At 40.0% G+C, this 18,916-nt stretch overlaps 1 protein-coding gene and 1 long non-coding RNA gene across 2 annotated transcripts; one reads left to right on the forward strand and one right to left on the reverse strand.

Moving 5' to 3' along the window:
* Positions 1-255: 255 nt before the first annotated feature.
* LOC124292402 (perlucin-like) lies at positions 256-16,787 on the forward strand. The gene is made up of 4 exons (XM_046729485.1): positions 256-399; positions 12,433-12,512; positions 15,927-16,020; positions 16,485-16,787. Exons 1-4 carry the CDS (start codon positions 345-347, stop codon positions 16,703-16,705), a joined length of 450 nt encoding a protein of 149 aa, XP_046585441.1. The 5' UTR covers positions 256-344; the 3' UTR covers positions 16,706-16,787.
* Positions 9,776-16,718, reverse strand: LOC124292403. Its single transcript, XR_006902446.1, has 4 exons — positions 16,643-16,718; positions 14,305-14,311; positions 9,893-9,899; positions 9,776-9,785 (listed from the first exon to the last, which is right to left on the reverse strand). It is a non-coding gene; the product is annotated as an uncharacterized LOC124292403 (long non-coding RNA).
* Positions 16,788-18,916: the final 2,129 nt, after the last annotated feature.

The following is an 18,916-nucleotide window of genomic DNA, read 5'->3' on the forward strand; positions in this document are numbered from 1 at the left end:
TGAGACCATCAACATTGATTTTGCCAACCACCATCAGTGAGATGTGATAAGAATCTACCCACTCATCCCTTTACTCACGGTATCACAGCGGTCAGCGACAGTGACAACGCCATTTGTTACACACCACGGAGTCTTTTGTCCAGCTAGAAATTTGAGTACATGAGTTGCGATTACAGTGACCTTTCTGCAATGGATATTGCAAATATCCTGTTAGCTTCGTGCACGTTTCCGGAACCGCTGACTTTGTCCCGGACCTACCACGTTTTGCAGCCAGGTATAAAGTCCGAGTTGTCAGTCCCCCTGCACACACGGCGTTGTGTGCTGCTGAGTTGGAGTCAGCTGCAATGCAAGTCGAAGTCCTGTCTGTCCTGCTTTGCCTTGTGGCCACCACGTATGCAGGTAACTATTTTCTTGATTTATTTATGAATTTCAGTAACCATGACATGTTGATTGCTTCCCGGAGTCGACTGTGTATACAATTTCTGCCAATCAATCCACAAGGTATAGTTGATGCTTCTTCAGACCCTCCTGACGGAAACATATGTTTCATGACATTTGGATAACTGGAAATGTTCCTCTTTCATGGCATAATGCCATTTAAATATCATCCCTGTACCAAAGCCTGGACGGGATCAGACGAGATGGTCAATGGTACTTCGGAAACCACATTGGAGGTCACTAAGGAGGTTATTGGTTTACGTAAATTCTCATTGGCCATGACATCCAGGTTTAGTTTATGATAGCCACGGACAGTTTATTTAATGTATAAACCTGTTTCCGTGCGTTGATCCCTGTGTCGGTGGAGGAAGAGATTTTTGGTGGTTGGCACAGAAGCCAGAAACAGTTTCCAACACACCACTTTGACCCTGACTTCCAACAGACTGGTGGTAAAATGTGCCTGGTTCTATCCAAATCTAAGAGCTCTGTACATAGGGAACATTTTTGCACACTCAACTCATTTTGGAGTCTCGGCCATTTTCTATTTCCAATTTATACATTATTGATTAATAAATTGCCTAGAGTCCTATGCTAGAAGGCGGTGGCTCAAGGGCCAATCTGGTGATGTTCACCTCCAAATTCAGTGTGAATCACATTTCTTGCCATCGGCAGAACCAGCCTGACATATAATTTGTTATAGAAATGCTGCTATTTTTGTCATATTCAATCGGCTTTTCACCCTATTCCCTGAGCATGGTTCATTTAAGTTTGTATACAGATATTTCACGTGGTTAATATGGAAACCAACAAATTTCGATTATATTACAAGTTTGCTTAGAGTCCTGTGTTAGAAGGCGGTGGCTCATGGACCAATCTGGCATCAGAAAACTGTTTAGTGCCTTCTTCTCTGTTATGACTATTGTAACTACCTGTGTCCTTCCTGCTGGAGTACAACATCAAGGTATTCCTGGTATCTGTATTGTAGTCAGCCTCCGCTACAGTTCCGTTCTTGATGAGACTCCATGGTGGGTGGGGCGCAGTTCTTGGATATATGCTTCATCATTTTGTCTAACCAACTACCCACTGGTTCAAGATCTAAAACTAAAAGAAGACACATCGATTCAGATGCTGCAGTGATGAGGAATCCAACCACAATATTGATTCTTGATTTCTAGTGCTATATGTGTTATTTTAATTCATGGCTAGATTTATATACAATTGCTAACATCTGAAGGGATGGTGTAAATCCAACTGGTGTACATGCAAGAAGCAAATATACTGTAAGTCCCCATGGTCCTTAGTATGGTGATCTACCTTCAGTTGTTGGCGATCAATAGCCTGTTTTTATATTGTTTCGTCTTCTATAGCTAAAATATTTTAGATTTAATTACTAGTTTTAGCTATATATCTGTGATAGTCTAGTCGGTTTTACTGTCCTTCGTCGGCAGGTTTTTATCATTAATATGTATTTATGGTGAATTAATAACTTGTTTATAGTCACGATACAGCTGAAATATTGCCGATGTGACTTAAAATCTGAACTCAGTCACTCACCCACTATTGCCTGTTTATATGATTTGTAATGTTTTCTATATTTAAATGTTTTAGATTTACATAATAGTTTCACATTTGTATGTGGGATGTTCTAGTCGTTTAACTGTCTTCGTTGACATGTTTTCATATTTACCTTTATTAATTTTGAATCTATAACCATTTTCTGGAAATATATGGCTGAAATACTGCCATGTGACTTAAATCGCAACCCACACTTACACACTCCACTTGAACATTTGTAGGAAGTGGATTAAACTTTGATAATAACTGTTATAAATCCTGACATCCCAATGACCGTTATAAACCCTCATGTAAAGGGTCCGTAACTACGATCATTGTAAACCCCGTGTCTGGTCATTATATTCAGATGGTGTGATGGAAGGAATATAGTTCACTAAGAACATTAATAGAAAATGGAAAGTCAGCTAGTTGTAAAGTTAGGTTTTGCGTCACATCGGCATTATCCCAGCTATTTAGTGACGAGATCAAGCCTGCATTCATAAACATTCTAAGTACAACGTCCAAATGAGTTTTTAAAAACATATATTCATTGCATTATTATTTACAAACAGAATATGTAATTCAAAAACAAGTAATCCGCCATCACATTACATAGTTACAATTTATGATACAGATACTCAATGGCATTGTGTAATCATAGCTTTCGGTCGTGGGAACCGTGCCAACTAACACCTATCAGAGGGGTACACAAAGCCCGCAGTCCAGACTACCAGTTGTCCGACTTCCATTTTTGTGGAAGTCGCGGTAGCTGAATAGGTTAGACAGCTGACTTTATGTGCTGGCGATTAGGTGCCTGACTCTGAGGGTGTGAGTTCGAATCCCGGATGGGGCTCAACTCAAAAAAAGTACTAGAATTTGTACTTTACTAAGAAAGTGTAATCCCAAATATAACATATGTTACATTTAACCACTTTCTAAATGGCATTGTGTAATGATAGCTTTCGGTCGTGGGAACCGTGCCAACTAAAACCTATCAGAGGGGTACACAAAGCCCGCAGTCCAGACTACCAGTTGTCCGACTTCCATTTTTGTGGAAGTCGCGGTAGCTGAATAGGTTAGGCGGCTGACTTTGTGTGCTGGCGATTAGGTGCCTGACTCTGAGGGTGTGAGTTCGAATCCCGGATGGGGCTCAACTCAAAAAAAGTACTAGAATTTGTACTTTACTAAGAAAGTGTAATCCCAAATATAACATATGTTACATTTAACCACTTTCTAAATGGCATTGTGTAATGATAGCTTTCGGTCGTGGGAACCGTGCCAACTAACACCTATCAGAGGGGTACACAAAGCCCGCAGTCCAGACTACCAGTTGTCCGACTTCCATTTTTGTGGAAGTCGCGGTAGCTGAATAGGTTAGGCGGCTGACTTTGTGTGCTGGCGATTAGGTGCCTGACTCTGAGGGTGTGAGTTCGAATCCCGGATAGGGCTCAACTCAAAAAAAGTACTAGAATTTGTACTTTACTAAGAAAGTGTAATCCCAAATATAACATATGTTACATAGGGTTAAGTATCCTGGGTAAGAATGACGTCATAGGTATAATGTGGCATTAAGAGCAAGAACTATATCCCCTGATGTACCTACGAAAATGACTCCAGAAGATTCTCAAACTCCCTAGGTCAGAGAATATTGAAACATAGTGCCAACTTCCATAACTGTTCAAGAATAGTACGAGTCTAATTACAGCAAACCACTGTCCCTCACTGACCATCCATGTGCACGATGCACTACACTTGGAACATTGTTGTACACTGAGCAACACTGCCACATGTTGTGTTACGAAGTCATTTTTTCCACGTAATTATACTGTCATTACCAGTAAAAGTGGAAAATTGTAGTCGTCTAGTTTGCAAGATGCGACTGATGAAACCAAAAGCACATTTTGATCTTAAAATGCATTAATAATAACAAGTAAAGCGTAGGAAACACGAAAAGGAAAAAAAACAACCTAACAAGTCATTTATTAAACAAATGCTTAGCATGGATTGACATAAATGGGTAGGGGGTGCACATTTCGTCTTTCTTTTGCGGCTATGGTTTTCAGTTGGGAGGCATCTGAAGGTCTGCCTGGCCTTGGGTCATTGTCTATGGAATCCCTACCCCTTAAAAACTGTAGAGAGAGTTAAAGTGAGTGAGTTAAAGTTTTACATCGCATCGGCAATAAACTGTAGAGACTAACGTAAAACTGTGGAATAGTCAGGAGCATCCCCATCCATCACTTTACACATGCGGTCAAGGATTTATTTTGCTTTTGTTAAAAATATTTTTTTAATAGAAGATTAAAATTATGATAGTGACGTTCCCTAATAATTGTGGGGGGGGATATCGTATAACTGTATTTTCGAGTTTTAATAAAAGTTTCATCAGCATTTCCATCATGTCTGATGTGTTGATATTAGTCATGTTGGTGGTCAAGCTGAAGTAGTGCGGCAGTGATGTATACGTGCGCAGTGAAGCGCCGTGAAATCAGACGCATTGTCAATCCAAATTGATATCGTCTGAATTTATTGATTTACCAATCAAATTCGAGCATTTCACATAGCCATTGTAGAATTTGCTTTCACGCATCCCATCCATTGTAAGATACTTATTGTTGTGTCTGGAACTTGTTATGGCTAGAGGCACCATTGTGGATAGCGAACCCTTTTATTTGCAAGATGTTAATATTTAGCACCAAAGGTAGGTGGAGGAGGTGGCGAAGGGTGAGGGTGAAAAACTGAAAAGTACAAAAGGCCAAATTAGTCTAAACTGACCTGAATATGGTAAGTATTACATTCTATAGCACTTAGTCATTAGCCTAGGTATGCCTAAATATGATACCCAAAACTGTCACAATGATAACCTAAACTGGACTTGCAACTCCTTCATCCACCAATGGTTGTGTCTGTTCTCTAGGCTGGCTTGAACCTTTTTCTTAAATGAGTGAGGTCGATGTGACAACCTCAGGCTGGTGTTGACCACGCGTTGTGCCAATTTCTTGTACGTGCTGTGATAACCCGAATTAACATGCAGACAAACCAGTCTCAAGAAACCACACAGCTCGTTCTCTCAACAGGTGATAAACACATTTTCACCCGATTTGCAGGTGGAAAAGTGATTTTTAGCAAATGTTTTGTCACGTGATCACACAAGGATGCACGTAGTTCTCGGTGTGCATCACTTTCATCTGTCATAGTCAGATTACTTCAAGCATAGTTTGGGTTCGAATTTCGTGTTGCATATACCATGGTCGATAGTAACTGGATGATGGGTTTCCAGAGTAGTTCAGCATATCATTTCAGTGTAAGTGTTAAACACGTAAATGTTCAATAACCATGACATCCACGTTATTGTAAAGTCATCTCCGAAGGCTACTGTAGTCATCGTGACCCGTTGAAGGACATGGGGATATGTTCTCCAAACTCTTCTCATCCCATCCCAAATCATGACAGAGCAGTAATGAATCCTTTTCTATGTCTTTGATATGTGAAGTCTAGACAATATCTCGGTTCACCAGGGAAAAGTGGTGAATACCAGTCCTCATCTGTCCAATCGTTGCTGTCTTTAAACACCTCCAACTAACGCATGCAGAAAGCTGACTCATGGACAGGATTATGCCCTGCGTGAGTTGAAACTTTCAAAGCATTGGCGTTCTGCAGGTCATTTGTAAGTGTGGTGGCAATCTGGAAAATATGACGGTTTCTTACAACCAGAATCGTGTCATCCAGCTCTGTGGTGGAACTCTGTCAACCATCAGCATGTTACGTGAATAGCTGACCCGAACATCAGTTACTGATTCCATGCAGTGCTTATCAAACCAAAGACGCGAGAAGCGTTACATTGTGTTAACCCATGCCAGTGTTCAACTTTTTATAGGCGTATTTTCGTATCTCTTTTCACTGTTTCATTCGTCAAGGATTCCCTTTCCAAAACTTTAGTGTGATACCAAGATATGGGTAGGATCCTAAAATCTTGTTCACACTCTAGGCTACAGCTTTTCTCTCTGCAATGGCAGTGGCTAACTGACCAAAGAGTGCAATCCTGGTCTCTGGAGTTATGATTGTCCAAACCTGCCGATGTCCTATAATATGATTTGTTGGTCGGTGTGCAGTTAAGATTGCTTTTTTGTTTTGTTTTTTGTTTTTTCACTTTACTTCCTAATGCACATTTAAGAAGTCAGCATTTTTGTTGCTTTATATAGGAGTCAAATTACAAAGTCATTATCTATGTAAATAGATTGTGGCAAGACGACCAAAATGTAACAAAAGTGTCGTACTTGCAGTGAGAGTATGCATTAAATTTGTGTAAGTGGTAAATGTAATTCAATTTTGGTTTCAGACCAGCGAGAGAAGGTACAATGTTTGCTAAATTTCTAGAATATCTGTACTCTTTACTTGATATGAAAATAAAATTCAGTGCATCATTTCTGCTCTCTTTGAAACCGAGAATAATGGTTTCTGCGTTTAATTTCCAATGGTTGTCTGTTTCATTTTCAATCCATTCTAGTAGATCTTGTCACAGCTTTTTGACATGTTTGCATTCATAATAATAAATGAATGATAGATTCTATTTCAACATCGCAAAATCTACATAGTGGTGATTCTATTAGTTTGTATTTATATAAATCTTTATTGGTTGTAAGTTTTCATAGAGAGGGTTGAAAACAAATTTGTATGCTGGATTGGACTGATTTGAACGTAGTTTAGTGATATACTGCAGTGAAAGTTTAATGCGGCGTTGTTCAAGGGAAGGTCCGTTAGCCTCTGTATATAGACTGTCTACCGGAGAGGTCCTAAAAGCTCCCAGGCAGAGCCTCAGGCCTTGGTGGTGGATAGAATCTAATTTTTCTAAATTGCTATTGCAGGCTCCACCAGAAACAATGGAGCCGTAGTCTAGTTTAGAGCGAACCAAAGATCTGTACAAGTGAAGGAGGGTAATCTGATCCCCTCCCCACTCTGCATTTGAAACGACTTTCAGAGCCTTCACACACTTGGTTTTCAAATATTTTATGTGTGGTAAGAATGTCAGGTGACGGTCGAATATGAGTCCCAGGAACTTGGCCTCTTCTACTACCTTGATGGAAGTACCATATAAAGATACGTCTGGATCCTTGTGTGGTTTGTATTTACGACAAAAGTGAATACAATTTGTTTTGGCTTTTGAAATCTTAAAGCCATTTTCATTGGCTCATTTTTGTTGTAGCTGCCTTTCTATTGCGTGCATGTTCTTACCACGGCATGAAATATTGAAATCGTCCACGAAAGGGGACCCATCAACACAACTGTTCAAGACGTTAGTGAGGCTGTTAATTTTGATGCTAGAAAGGGTGACAGACAGGATGCTGCCTTGAGGGACGCCCTGATCTTGGTGGAAATAAACAGACAATGTGGAACCTACTCGTACTTGAAATTGTCTGTTGTTTAAAAACTGAGATATGAACTGAGGTAATCTGCCCCTCAATCCAAATTCATGTAAATCTTTTAAGATACCATGTTTCCACGTTGTATCGTATGCTTTTTCTAAATCGAAGAAGATAGATACAGTATGTTGTTTGTTGACGATGGAATTTTTGATGAAAGATTCCAGACGCACCAGATGGTCAATGGTACTTCGGTTTTTTCGGAAACCACATTGGAGGTCACTAAGGAGGTTATTGGTCTCCAAGTACCAGATTAATCGATTGTTGACCATGCGCTCCATGGTTTTACAAACACAGCTAGTTAGTGATATAGGACGGTAGTTTGAGGGATCGGTATGATCCCGGCCAGGTTTTGGTATAGGGATGATAATGGCGTTGTGCCACGAAGGAGGAAAGTTGCCGGTTGTCCAAATGTCATCAAATATATTGAGTAGAGTTTCCAAACTTGAATCAGGAAGGTGTTTCAGAAGCTGATAATGAATATCATCAGCTCCTGCTGCAGTGTCGTGAGCCTGCCCCAGGGCAGTACGTAGTTCATGGAGAGAAAACGTTTCATTGTAATCCTCACCATTATCAGAGTTAAAATTGACTGATTTCTTTTCTTGTTGGGTTTGGTATTTCTGGAACTTGGGGTTATAGTTTGACGAGGAGGAGTGGTTTGCCAAAGTTTCGCCAAGTTTGTTTGCAATTTCAACTTTATTGGTTAAAAGGGAGTCACCATCTTTGAGATGGCGAACACCAGATTTGGATCCTTTGCCCTTAATCTTTTGAATCATGTTCCACACCTTGGACATGGGTGTGCGGGAGTTGATTTTGGACACATATTTCCTCCATGACCGGCGTTTAGTTTGTTTAAATGTACGTCTTGCCCTGGCATTTGTCATTTTAACGGCATTCAGGTTATGCACAGTAGGATGTTGACGGAAGTATTTTTCCGCCTTCTTCCTATTTTTCCTAGCTTGTTTGCAGTTTGTATCAAACCATGGTTTGCGTATGTGCGGGTTTGCAGAGGACTTAGGAATGGTTTCGTCTCCAATAGTATTTAAGATATCAGAAAATAGTTCCATGGGATCAGGAACATTCCTGAAGTTGTCCGGTATAAGCTTTTCAGAGCAGAGAGTTTGGAATAATGGCCAATTGGCCTTAGTAAAATTCCATCTTGTTGAAGGTGGTTCATCCGCGGGAGTGATAGGAGTAAGAATAGTTGGGAAGTGGTCACTTCCACAAAGGTCATCGTGGACCGACCATTCAAACTCGTTTAAGAGATTAGAATCCGTAAGTGATAGATCAAGTGCAGAGTATGTTCCAGTGGCAGGATGGAGATAGGTGTTTGATCCATCGTTGAAGATGCATAGATCATTATTGGAGAGAAAATCTTCAAGGACCTTTCCCTTATTATTTGTATCAGTACTCCCCCATAGAGGGTTATGGCCGTTCAGGTCGCCCATGATTATGCAGGGCTTTGGGAGTTGATTATACAAGTTCTGAATATCTGATAGGTGGACAGTTGAGGAGGGAGGAAGATAGAGTGAACATAGTGTAAACCCTATGTTCAGAGTCATGCGGACAGCAACAGTTTGTAGGTTGGTGTTAAGTGGAACAGGGCTATGGAGGATGCCCTGCCTCACCAGGATAGAAGTGCCTCCTGTAGCTTTTACACCGGGAGGAGAAAAGGAGTGGTAGGAACTGTACCGACGGATGTCAAATTTATCAGTCCTTTTAGGTAGGTTTCTTGGAGACAAAACGCGGATGGTTTGAAGTCTTGAATCAATAACTGTAATTCGTTATAATTATTCTTAAGTCCTCTGCAATTCCATTGAATCATGTTTTGTGGATTCATGGTGCTTCCACTGGTGACATGTCACGTGAACGTGAGAAAGCGTTTGATGAACTCCTATTGGTGTCAGGTGGAGATGGAGTTACCTCCATATCCAGAGGGCCAAAGGAGTTATGGACCTCGACGGGGACCTCTGAAGGAGAGGTGGCCTTTGGTTTTGAGTTTGGCAGTTGCTCAAGTTGCTTTAGTCTCCCTAGCCTCTTTTTCCACCTCTTTTTGCGAGTAGTTTCTGTTTCTGGTTTTGGCATTTGTTCTGGTGTTTGTGATTCAGAGGTTTTGACTTTTGGCTTTGGAGATGAAGTGGCTGAGATGGGCTGAGTTGTGTCGAGTTGAGTTGGCTGAGAAGACATAACCCATGTCAGGTCGGTCTGACATGAGATAGTTGCAGTAGTGATAGAAGGACGGGAGACAGCAGAAGAGTAGGTGATGGTTGAAGTGGCTGAAGAAGTTGCAACCCTCTTCTTAGCTTCATGAAAGGAGGTCTTTTCTTTGTGCTTGATCTTTAGGATCTCGGATTCGCATTGCCCCACTGGACAAAACTTGGAAGAGGCCATATGGTTACCACCGCAGTTTGTGCACTTCACTTCCTTAGTACAGTCATTGCCCTCATGCTTGTCACCACAACGGTAACAAACAGCAGAGGAACGACAGGACTTGGATCCATGTCCAAACTTTTGGCAGTTGTAGCACCGGAGTGGATTGGGGACATACACCTCCACACCAATGCTACAATAACCAGCTCTAATTGAGTCAGGAATCTTTGCTCGCGCGAACGTAAAGAGATAGGTGTTTGTTGGTTTCCTTTTTGAAAGTGAATCGTTTTACGGCTGTGACGGACTGCTGAGGGAGTTCCTCGACAGTTTGTTCTTCAGTCATGTCAGACAGGCATCGAGCTCTGTCCCGTACAATGCCTCTACACGAGTTATGTGTTTTGTGCGCTGAGACATCTACCCTTGATGTTGTCAAAATCTTGTATTTTGAGGAGATTCAAGGATTGTTGTCTCCGAGTACATTCTATCAGGAGAGAACCAGATCGGAGCTTTGTAACGTTGGCAACATCTGCGCAGATACCAGCGATACCTTTGGAGATTGCAAATGGGTTGAGTTGCAAAGGTTGCTTGTCACAAGCTTCAATGATCAGGAAGCGTGGCCAGTAGTCGGAAGGTCGGAAGGGCGTACTCTCGTCAGACGAGGAGTTGTCGGAATCCATGTGTCTTCGTTTTGAACCGGGCTATTGGGAAGCAATGTCGTTTTTAATGTGGTTCGGGATCCACTCTCCCCACCCACCATGGAGTGTCAACAAGGACGATCTTATATTGCAGCGGATCTCCAAGCTGCAAAGACCAGGGATAAGGGGGTGTTATACTCCAGCAAATTTGACATGAAATGCTGTAGCTACCAACCAGATTAAAGGTCAGGATGGTTCTGTCCATGACAATCAATTGGAGACGTACAGGAGTGTTAAACGCTTTAAATCACCAAAATATATTGACGTTGAATGTGACGCCATGAATACTTTGTTTACAAAACTGAACAGAAACAGTAGCACGACACATTGTCGACAACAAAGTACAAAACCTATTCGGTCGAACGAGGGACCACATTGTGCAGAATCGCAAGCCTGACTTTGAGAAGTATGAACATAGGTTTGAAGCTTACTACAATAGGGAGTTGATGGGCTATATCAAATGTTCAAGATTAGACTCATAGTGACGAAAAACATTATTGACGAAAGCCTGTTCGTGTCCCCTCCGAGATGCTGACACCAGGGATACAGGGGTGTTACACTCCAGAGAATATTACATGAACAGCTGCATTTATCTACTAATTTAATGTCAGACTGGTTCGGCCCTTGACAAGAACTTGGAGGCATACATTATTCACCAGATTGGCCCATGAACCACCGCCTTCTGGCATAGGACATATATACATGTATATATAACATATATAACATAACTTGAAATACAAACATTCATTGTCAAAAGAATGAACAATAATTGCATAAGAATTTTGTGGTACACCCGAGTAGGAAGAAACAAACAGTATGAACAGAAGCCAACAATTGACTATACCTACTTGGGTTGTCAGTTAAGACGTGATGAGGTAATTTTACGACGATGTCGTATTGGCCACGGTCGGTTTACTCATGACTATCTGCTGAAAACGGATGGGGATGGACCCCCCATGTGTGTCTCTTGCGATGAGGTTTTCGCCATCAAGCATATTCTGCTTGACTGTGTGGACTTATTGTCTGCAAGGGACTCACATTATGATGCAACAAGTCTGAAAGATCTGTTCTCCCGCGTGAGCACTCATCTGATAGTGAAGTTAGAATTTAAATGACAATATAATGAATATATGTTTTTGAAATAAAATATACTCATTTTGACACTGCACGTACAATGTTTATTAATGCACACTTGTTCTCGTCACTATATGTCTGGAATACTGCCGATGTGACGTAAAGCCCAACTCAACTCAACTGTTGTCCATTGACAGGGCTTCGCGTGACCAGCCGATTGATTGAATCGAGCCAATTCTACAACCCGTCAAGCTGAAGTCAGGCGCAAAGTGGTGTCTGGGCAAAAGGAACACGGTTCCAGGCTCTTATTGCCCTCAACCACCCGACTCCTATCATCCACTGACACAGGGTCGCAACCCACGGCAAACACGTTGCCTAATTCGGTCTTATGATCAGCAATGAGGTGATGTGGACCTATATGTCCCCGGGTCCACACGGGCCATTGGTGTGCTCTTCAAGGGTGCCTGGACTCATCAGGGACAAACATTGTGTCCTATACAATTCCCCATTTGAATTCCTCATATTCACAGTTTAAGACTGAACTAGATTTTGCATGCGTTTGTGACAGGTGTTTACACGGGCTCCCAATGTCACTAAGTCCGCTGATGCAGAGACAATATCTACTATCTAAGTCGTTTTTTTCCATACAAGGAAAGGGGTTTTCTGGCATATTTTACATCAATTAATAAATATGATGACAGCTGAAGGGTATATATCTTTGTACCGACATGAAGACCGTGTTTGATTCTCCACGTGGGTACAATATGTAAAGCCCATTTCTGCTGTCCCTCCTTCCTTTGCCAGTACTTTAACCTTTCTGTTTCACAGATGTTCTACTTTGTTTCCAGGTGATGTTAAGTATGATTAACATTATTTGTTATCAGGATGCCCGCTAGGATTTCATCAACACAGAAGATCCTGCTACTGGTTCTCAACCATTAAAAGTTCGTTTGCAGAGGCGGCAGTAAGTGTTATAGGACTATTATGTACATTCTTCTGACATTTAAAGGAACTGAGACAATGAAATACTGTATCCCACTGGGCTTCAAATTACCACGCCACCAAAAAACACCTAGTATCACAGAAATTGAATATTCTTGCCACCTGTGAGTGAACGAGTTTAGAATTGTAAAAAACATATCCTTTCTGGACTTTACAAAATTCAGTCTTTCATACTTATGCAATAAATAAAGTATCAAACCACCTCAAGTAATTGGTTTGGTAAAATGTAAGTTGAAAGATTTTGGCCTCTTGTAAGGTCCGGGTCAGAACTGCAACCCAGCCCCCGCCATCAGAGGCGACTAACGGGGTCGGTTGGTCCAGTCCGTGGACTTGGTTGACTCGTGTCATTGTGTTCCAGTTAAGAATATTGACACCCATGAGGTTAAGCACTGGATTGTCTGACTGGATTCAGACACATAAAATATCGTATTTGATATATACTTCCATTTAGTGTTGATATTCGTTTTATATATTTTGAAAAAGACCCAAAACAATTAAGCCTAAATATTATTTTCCATGCACATTGTCACATACGGTTTCTGAGGCGCAAACAGGATATAGTGCTGAAAAACAAAGAACGACACATTCATAGAAAAATACTTGAATATTTGTCTTGAACTTGAATTAGTTGATGCACTGTGTAACTTAACCGAAGCAATAAATAGTATTTTTGCCTTTGGGTAATTAATGTAAAATCCCATTAAAATTTCATATGAATTTGTGAACAAGAAGGATAGCGCCGAAAGAAACTGCGTGGCCAGCTTTCTACAAAAGCTGTTAACATAAGAAGTCTCAAATTCATAAGAAATATATAACGATGACATACAGATAGCACCCATAAAGGACGACTTGATGACGTGAACCAAGAAATGTCAGTATTTCGTAGCTCCGTGGCATCTTGTAAGTGACTATTCAGCTGACTATCCGGTGAGTTTCGTCGCAAGAGGATATTCATCAGACCTGCCTTTTTAAATCCCAAACGCAGATGTTGACATTTGGGAAAGTGGAATGTTATTGCCGCAAAGTTTGTTTTTTTTCTGTTCATACGTTTATTCCAAACTTGTCAGTGTATAATTTGACATCAAGGTCATTTTTACAGAAGACATCTGGCAAAGGGGAAGTAAAATACTGTGTTCATGTCATGAACCTTTCACTCTGTCAAAAGATATTTCCTTTTATAGATAAGATAGAATATTTCATAAAAAAACATAAATTAAATAAAAACTATTTCATGTTCTTGAGATATGGTTCACCTGAGATCTTGGCAATCTGGAATATTTACATATAAATTAACCATTAATTTTCTTTGCCCGATTTTGACACTGTTAAAAAAACCTCAAATCCTTTTACATGACTAAAATACTGTTCTCTGTTTGAATTGTTTGTTTTATTTTAGAACTGACATCTATAGTATCCACATTTATGGCAGTATCAATGTGAAAAGTATAATTGTGCACACCTTTTTATGTTAATACCTGCATAAATGTACAAACATGCTGACATTAACTCCAATGAATATGTCAGTAATAAAAATATATAATCATAATAATTAATAATCAACACACTACAAACTATAGACAAGGACCCAAAATTAGTGACATCATTCAGGGCAAACTACCATTCGTAACTACTCGCCTCTTTCCATGACCTACAAAAAGACTAGTATGCCATTATAGCCAAGAATCGTGCCAAAGGAATCAAATCGCGCGTATTAAAACGCATTTCGAAGCATGAAAATAGCGGCACCGTCAAACTTTGAAACTTCTCTGAACTATGCACAGAACATTTAAAACATAAACTTTGAACTAAAGGATCAGCAACTGTCAACACTGAAACATCTTAATGAAGGGAATGAGTGTATAACTGTTTTGCCCACGGGATATGGGCTATTCTAGGAGTACAATGTTTGGTAATTGAAAGTGATATTTCCTTGGAAATAGTTCTAAACAATTTTCATCTCCCTGACCTTTTGCTTTTAGACAAGGCCCAGTCGTGAACATGGCCACGAGAGGGGTACGAGTCGCCATCCAGGTTGCCGGAATGACATGAGTAGTTATGAATGCGCAAACTACAACACAAGCTTCACTCATACAGTTGTCAGCCAATCAACAAATAGTAACTGTTGTCTGTGCATGTGACCGTTTTCTTCTACTTACTTGGTCAGCCAATCAAACGCCATAGAATCACTTGCAGTTTATACAATTGTCTTCAATAAAGAACGTATTTCTCTAGTAAATATCTAAAACAGACGGGTTCTAACATTGTAAGCGTATCATACAGGTACATACATCTGATCACTCTTACACAACATTTCAACATCAGCACAGGCTCAACAACAAAATCTGATTAAAGTACGGTGCCTGGATTTTCGAAACTCTCTTAGCGCCAAGATTGTCGTAAGTGTCATACATTAACATTAACGTACAACTACCTCAGCGCTAAGAGAGCTTCGGAAATCTAGGCCCTGAATAAATAACAAACTCTTATACACAATATAACAACAACAAGTCTGTATTGTATAGTACAATATGCAAACAATTGAGCACTATGTGACTAGACATATTTGCACCAGCGGGGACGAAATATAGTTGTATTGCAAAGAATAATGCATTCGGCAGAATATATGGACATAAAGTAAAACTATTTTCGACAGACCAATATATACTGGGGAAAAAAAATAAGGGATCACATGAAAGCACAAGTGTTCCTTTATTTTTTCATATTTGGATTGTGGTAAAGTTTTATTTTGATCTTTCAATTTTTTTTATTCATTTCAGTTCAGAAGGTATACAGTTGATTACTTTTATCAATGTTTTTCAGAGCATCAACAATGAAGCGCTCATAAAATCATGGACATGTCAAGTGTATGATTTTATAATATATGTAATACATTGTTCAGAGGTTTCCATTTGGAATGAAATTTAGGCAAAACATTGTTCTTACAAGCAATAATTCTTTCTACTTTGTACACATCTTTGACGACATTAGCAAGACAATCAATGGATAAGCCAGCTGGACAATGTGTGTTGCTAACAGACTAACTGAACTGTTGCAAAAGAGAATGTCTTGATCAGAAATAGGAACATCACAATGTGTAGGATTAATAAAGTTTTCAACCTTTCTCCCACAATCCTGTACAAGATTGAACTTTATGAATACACGTTGGAGGCTCTCACACACGCCCTGTCGACATGAGCGCCACCGGAAGTGCCGCAAAGTTGGATTTGTACAAATTCCCTTTCTGTCACTGATAAAAATATGAGCAAATATCAATTTTTTTTACCTGAACAATTTTAGTCTACTGTATTTATGTAATAAAGAGATGCACTGATGGTAGCTAATGTTTTCTGTTTGAATAATGGAGTGTACTTTTCAGGGCTACTGTCGATACTTGGAGAGCCACCTTGCCACAATATCAAACAGAGATGAAGATTCGTACATCAGGGGATATGCTACCCGTCGCGGTAAAGGTGAGACTTTAATATGACCTGCTGCTTTAATTACACCTTGCACTCCCATGCCTGCACCCTTACCTCGTACCCCTCACAGCAGGTGCAGCCTGAGACAAACCGTTCCTAAGGGATGTTTGATGAGACTCTCAGGGCTTGTGTTGCAATATTACAGCAATGTGTGGAATGATATCACTGATTTCTCATTACACGACTGTGTGGTAATAAATAAATAGTAGTCAGAGAAGACATTACTGATGACGTATTTTTATTATAATCGATTTCAATATTCTTCTGATTTTAGAGAATCGTAAGCAGAAACATTACAGTTCTTACCTTTACTAAACACAGCGGGTAATTCTCTTAACCTATACCTACTCTATTAGACAGTTGATACTACATGTAGTTAAAACTTAACATAAGTGTATACAATCTATTTCTTGGTATCGATATACTGAATTCCTTCAGCTGTCCCCTGTTTGCAGCTATCAATTACTGGCTTGGTGCCTCTGATCTGAACTTAGAGGGGAGATGGCTGTGGGAAGGACAATGCCGCATGAAGTACACAAACTGGTCTCCAAGACAACCTGATAATTGGAGAGGTAACGAACACTGTCTTGAGATAAAACGGAGGTACGGAAACTATCTCTGGAATGATAATCAATGTCAAGAACCATCAAACTTTATTTGTGAAAAGGAACTGTAAGATGTTTGTTTTCCCCATATCACACACCAACAGATTGCATGTAATCCTGCAACAGAAGGTGAAATAAGGTCTTCAGCATGTTGTCTTGTGTTGTTGTTTTTCTTTGTCTTGTTCTGCTTATATTGAGGCACTTGTGTATCTAAATGGTATTTGATGAGTGAGTGGGCATGGTGTTACACCGCTTATAGCATTACTCCGGTTATACCAAAACAAGAGTGAGTGAGTGAGTACCCATGTCGGGAATCGAAGCCGGGTGTTCGGAGAGACGATCGAACACTTTAACCACTGGGCTACCCCGCCGCCCCTCATAGTATGAGACACCTGAAATAGGCCTCCCACAATTTATCTGAACTCGGGACCTCTGCATCCGTTATTAACAAGAACTCCTTGGACGATAAACATACTGAGTTTGATAATTAGATTATTGTTAGAACGAACTGATAGGCTCTGAATTTCATTTGAAACCATAACCGATTTAACTGAAAACACTGTGTAATCCGCACGAGGTGCGAACTAAACTCGTCTGTGAAAAGGGTTGTAGGTGCCTCTCGTATTTTTCTTATATATTGTAACATAATAACATAATCTGTCCCCAAAAGACAAACAACTACTTCTTCAATGCAATAATTTAATAGGTAATAACCTTGTTTTCACATCTCATGCAGTCATTTTTTTCAGGGTTCAACTAGGATATCAAAAAATGATGATGAGTTCTGAATAACTCCGTATGAAGCCAATTGTAATTGCAAAAAACGTTAGATGTTAGTCCAAGATATACGCCATATATTAAAGACCCCTTGTTATTCGCTACAGCAGTGAGCGAGTGAGTTTAGTTTTACGCCGCACTCAGCAATATTCCAGCTATATGTCGGCGCTCTGTAAATAATCCAGTCTGGACCACACAACCCAGTGATCAACAGCATGAGCATAGATCTGCACAGTTGGGAACCGATGACATGTGCCAACCAAGTAAGCGAGCCTGACCACCCGATCCCGTTAGTCGCCTCTTACGACAAGCATAGTCGACTTTTGTGGCAAGCATGGGATGCTGAAGACCTATTCTACCCCGGATCTTCACGGGTCAGACGCTACAGCAGACAAATAAGAGCATCGTGAGACCTTGGTATTAACTCAGAAATCTTGTTCCACGTTGTTATGTGTTGATTCTCAAGTTGAAACAAAACAAACAACAAGGAAATGTGATGTAATTAACTGTTGCGTTATGAAATTAACTAAGTTTACTAATTTATAGCCAATGACTACTAAGGTATTAGGGTAGATGCATATATAAAAGCGAAATAAAAATAACTAAAAAGAAAAGAGACCCAAAAGAATGGCAATACAAATTCAAATGGTACGAAGGAAGTGATTATAGCACTGAAAACAATGATGATAATATTCAATTCATTGCAGTTTCCAAAATAGGCAGAGTATTCGGGTACAAATGATGTCCACGCTGCTATTCTTCATGTAGGTTGTAAGATGTAACACGCGAATAAGAGGAAGAGGGAGCTCCTCTTACATACCTATGAACATGTCTGCAGGAGATTCTCCAACTGCCTGGGTCAGAATATACTGAAACATTCTGTAGAGTCGTATTTCCCTGTTCTAACGTTCATAACTGATTAAATATAGCACAAGTCGAAATATAGCAAACCATGTCCCTCAACGACTATCCACATAAACAATTCATTACACTTGGAAGATAATTGCACAAAGAATAACACTACCCCAGTTTGTGTTATAAAGTCGATTCTCTTCCATGTGTATCTACGATTTATGGACGCATATTGAAAGAGGATCGCTATTCTCAAGAATATCTATGATTTTAGGTTCTGAATCCGTGTTTCCCTAAACACTCGTCACTGATACACAATCAATAGCACTGCCACATATCAGTTTGTGTCCTGTTCCATACAAGCAACCAACCTTCATTCTAACATTTAAGTTCTAATGCCTCCAAGAATTAGAAAGAGTGGACTCATACTAGGGGATTGTGATAACAAACAGATCATGCAAGTGCACAGGAAAGAGGGTTTTGGAAAATGGTTGTTTTGCTGTTATGGAAGAGATGATATATTTGGTACGGAAACATTAAAGGGAGAAAGTGTAATATTGTTCTAACACAATTCTTTAGCATTAACTGCAAAGAGATGACCATGGGGACTTTTGAGACCTTTAGCAAATTAATATAACTCATTAACTGGAAAA

Source organism: Haliotis rubra, unplaced genomic scaffold (assembly GCF_003918875.1).
Source record: "Haliotis rubra isolate DU_JTF1 unplaced genomic scaffold, ASM391887v1 Scf516, whole genome shotgun sequence".
Classification (NCBI taxonomy): domain Eukaryota; kingdom Metazoa; phylum Mollusca; class Gastropoda; order Lepetellida; family Haliotidae; genus Haliotis; species Haliotis rubra.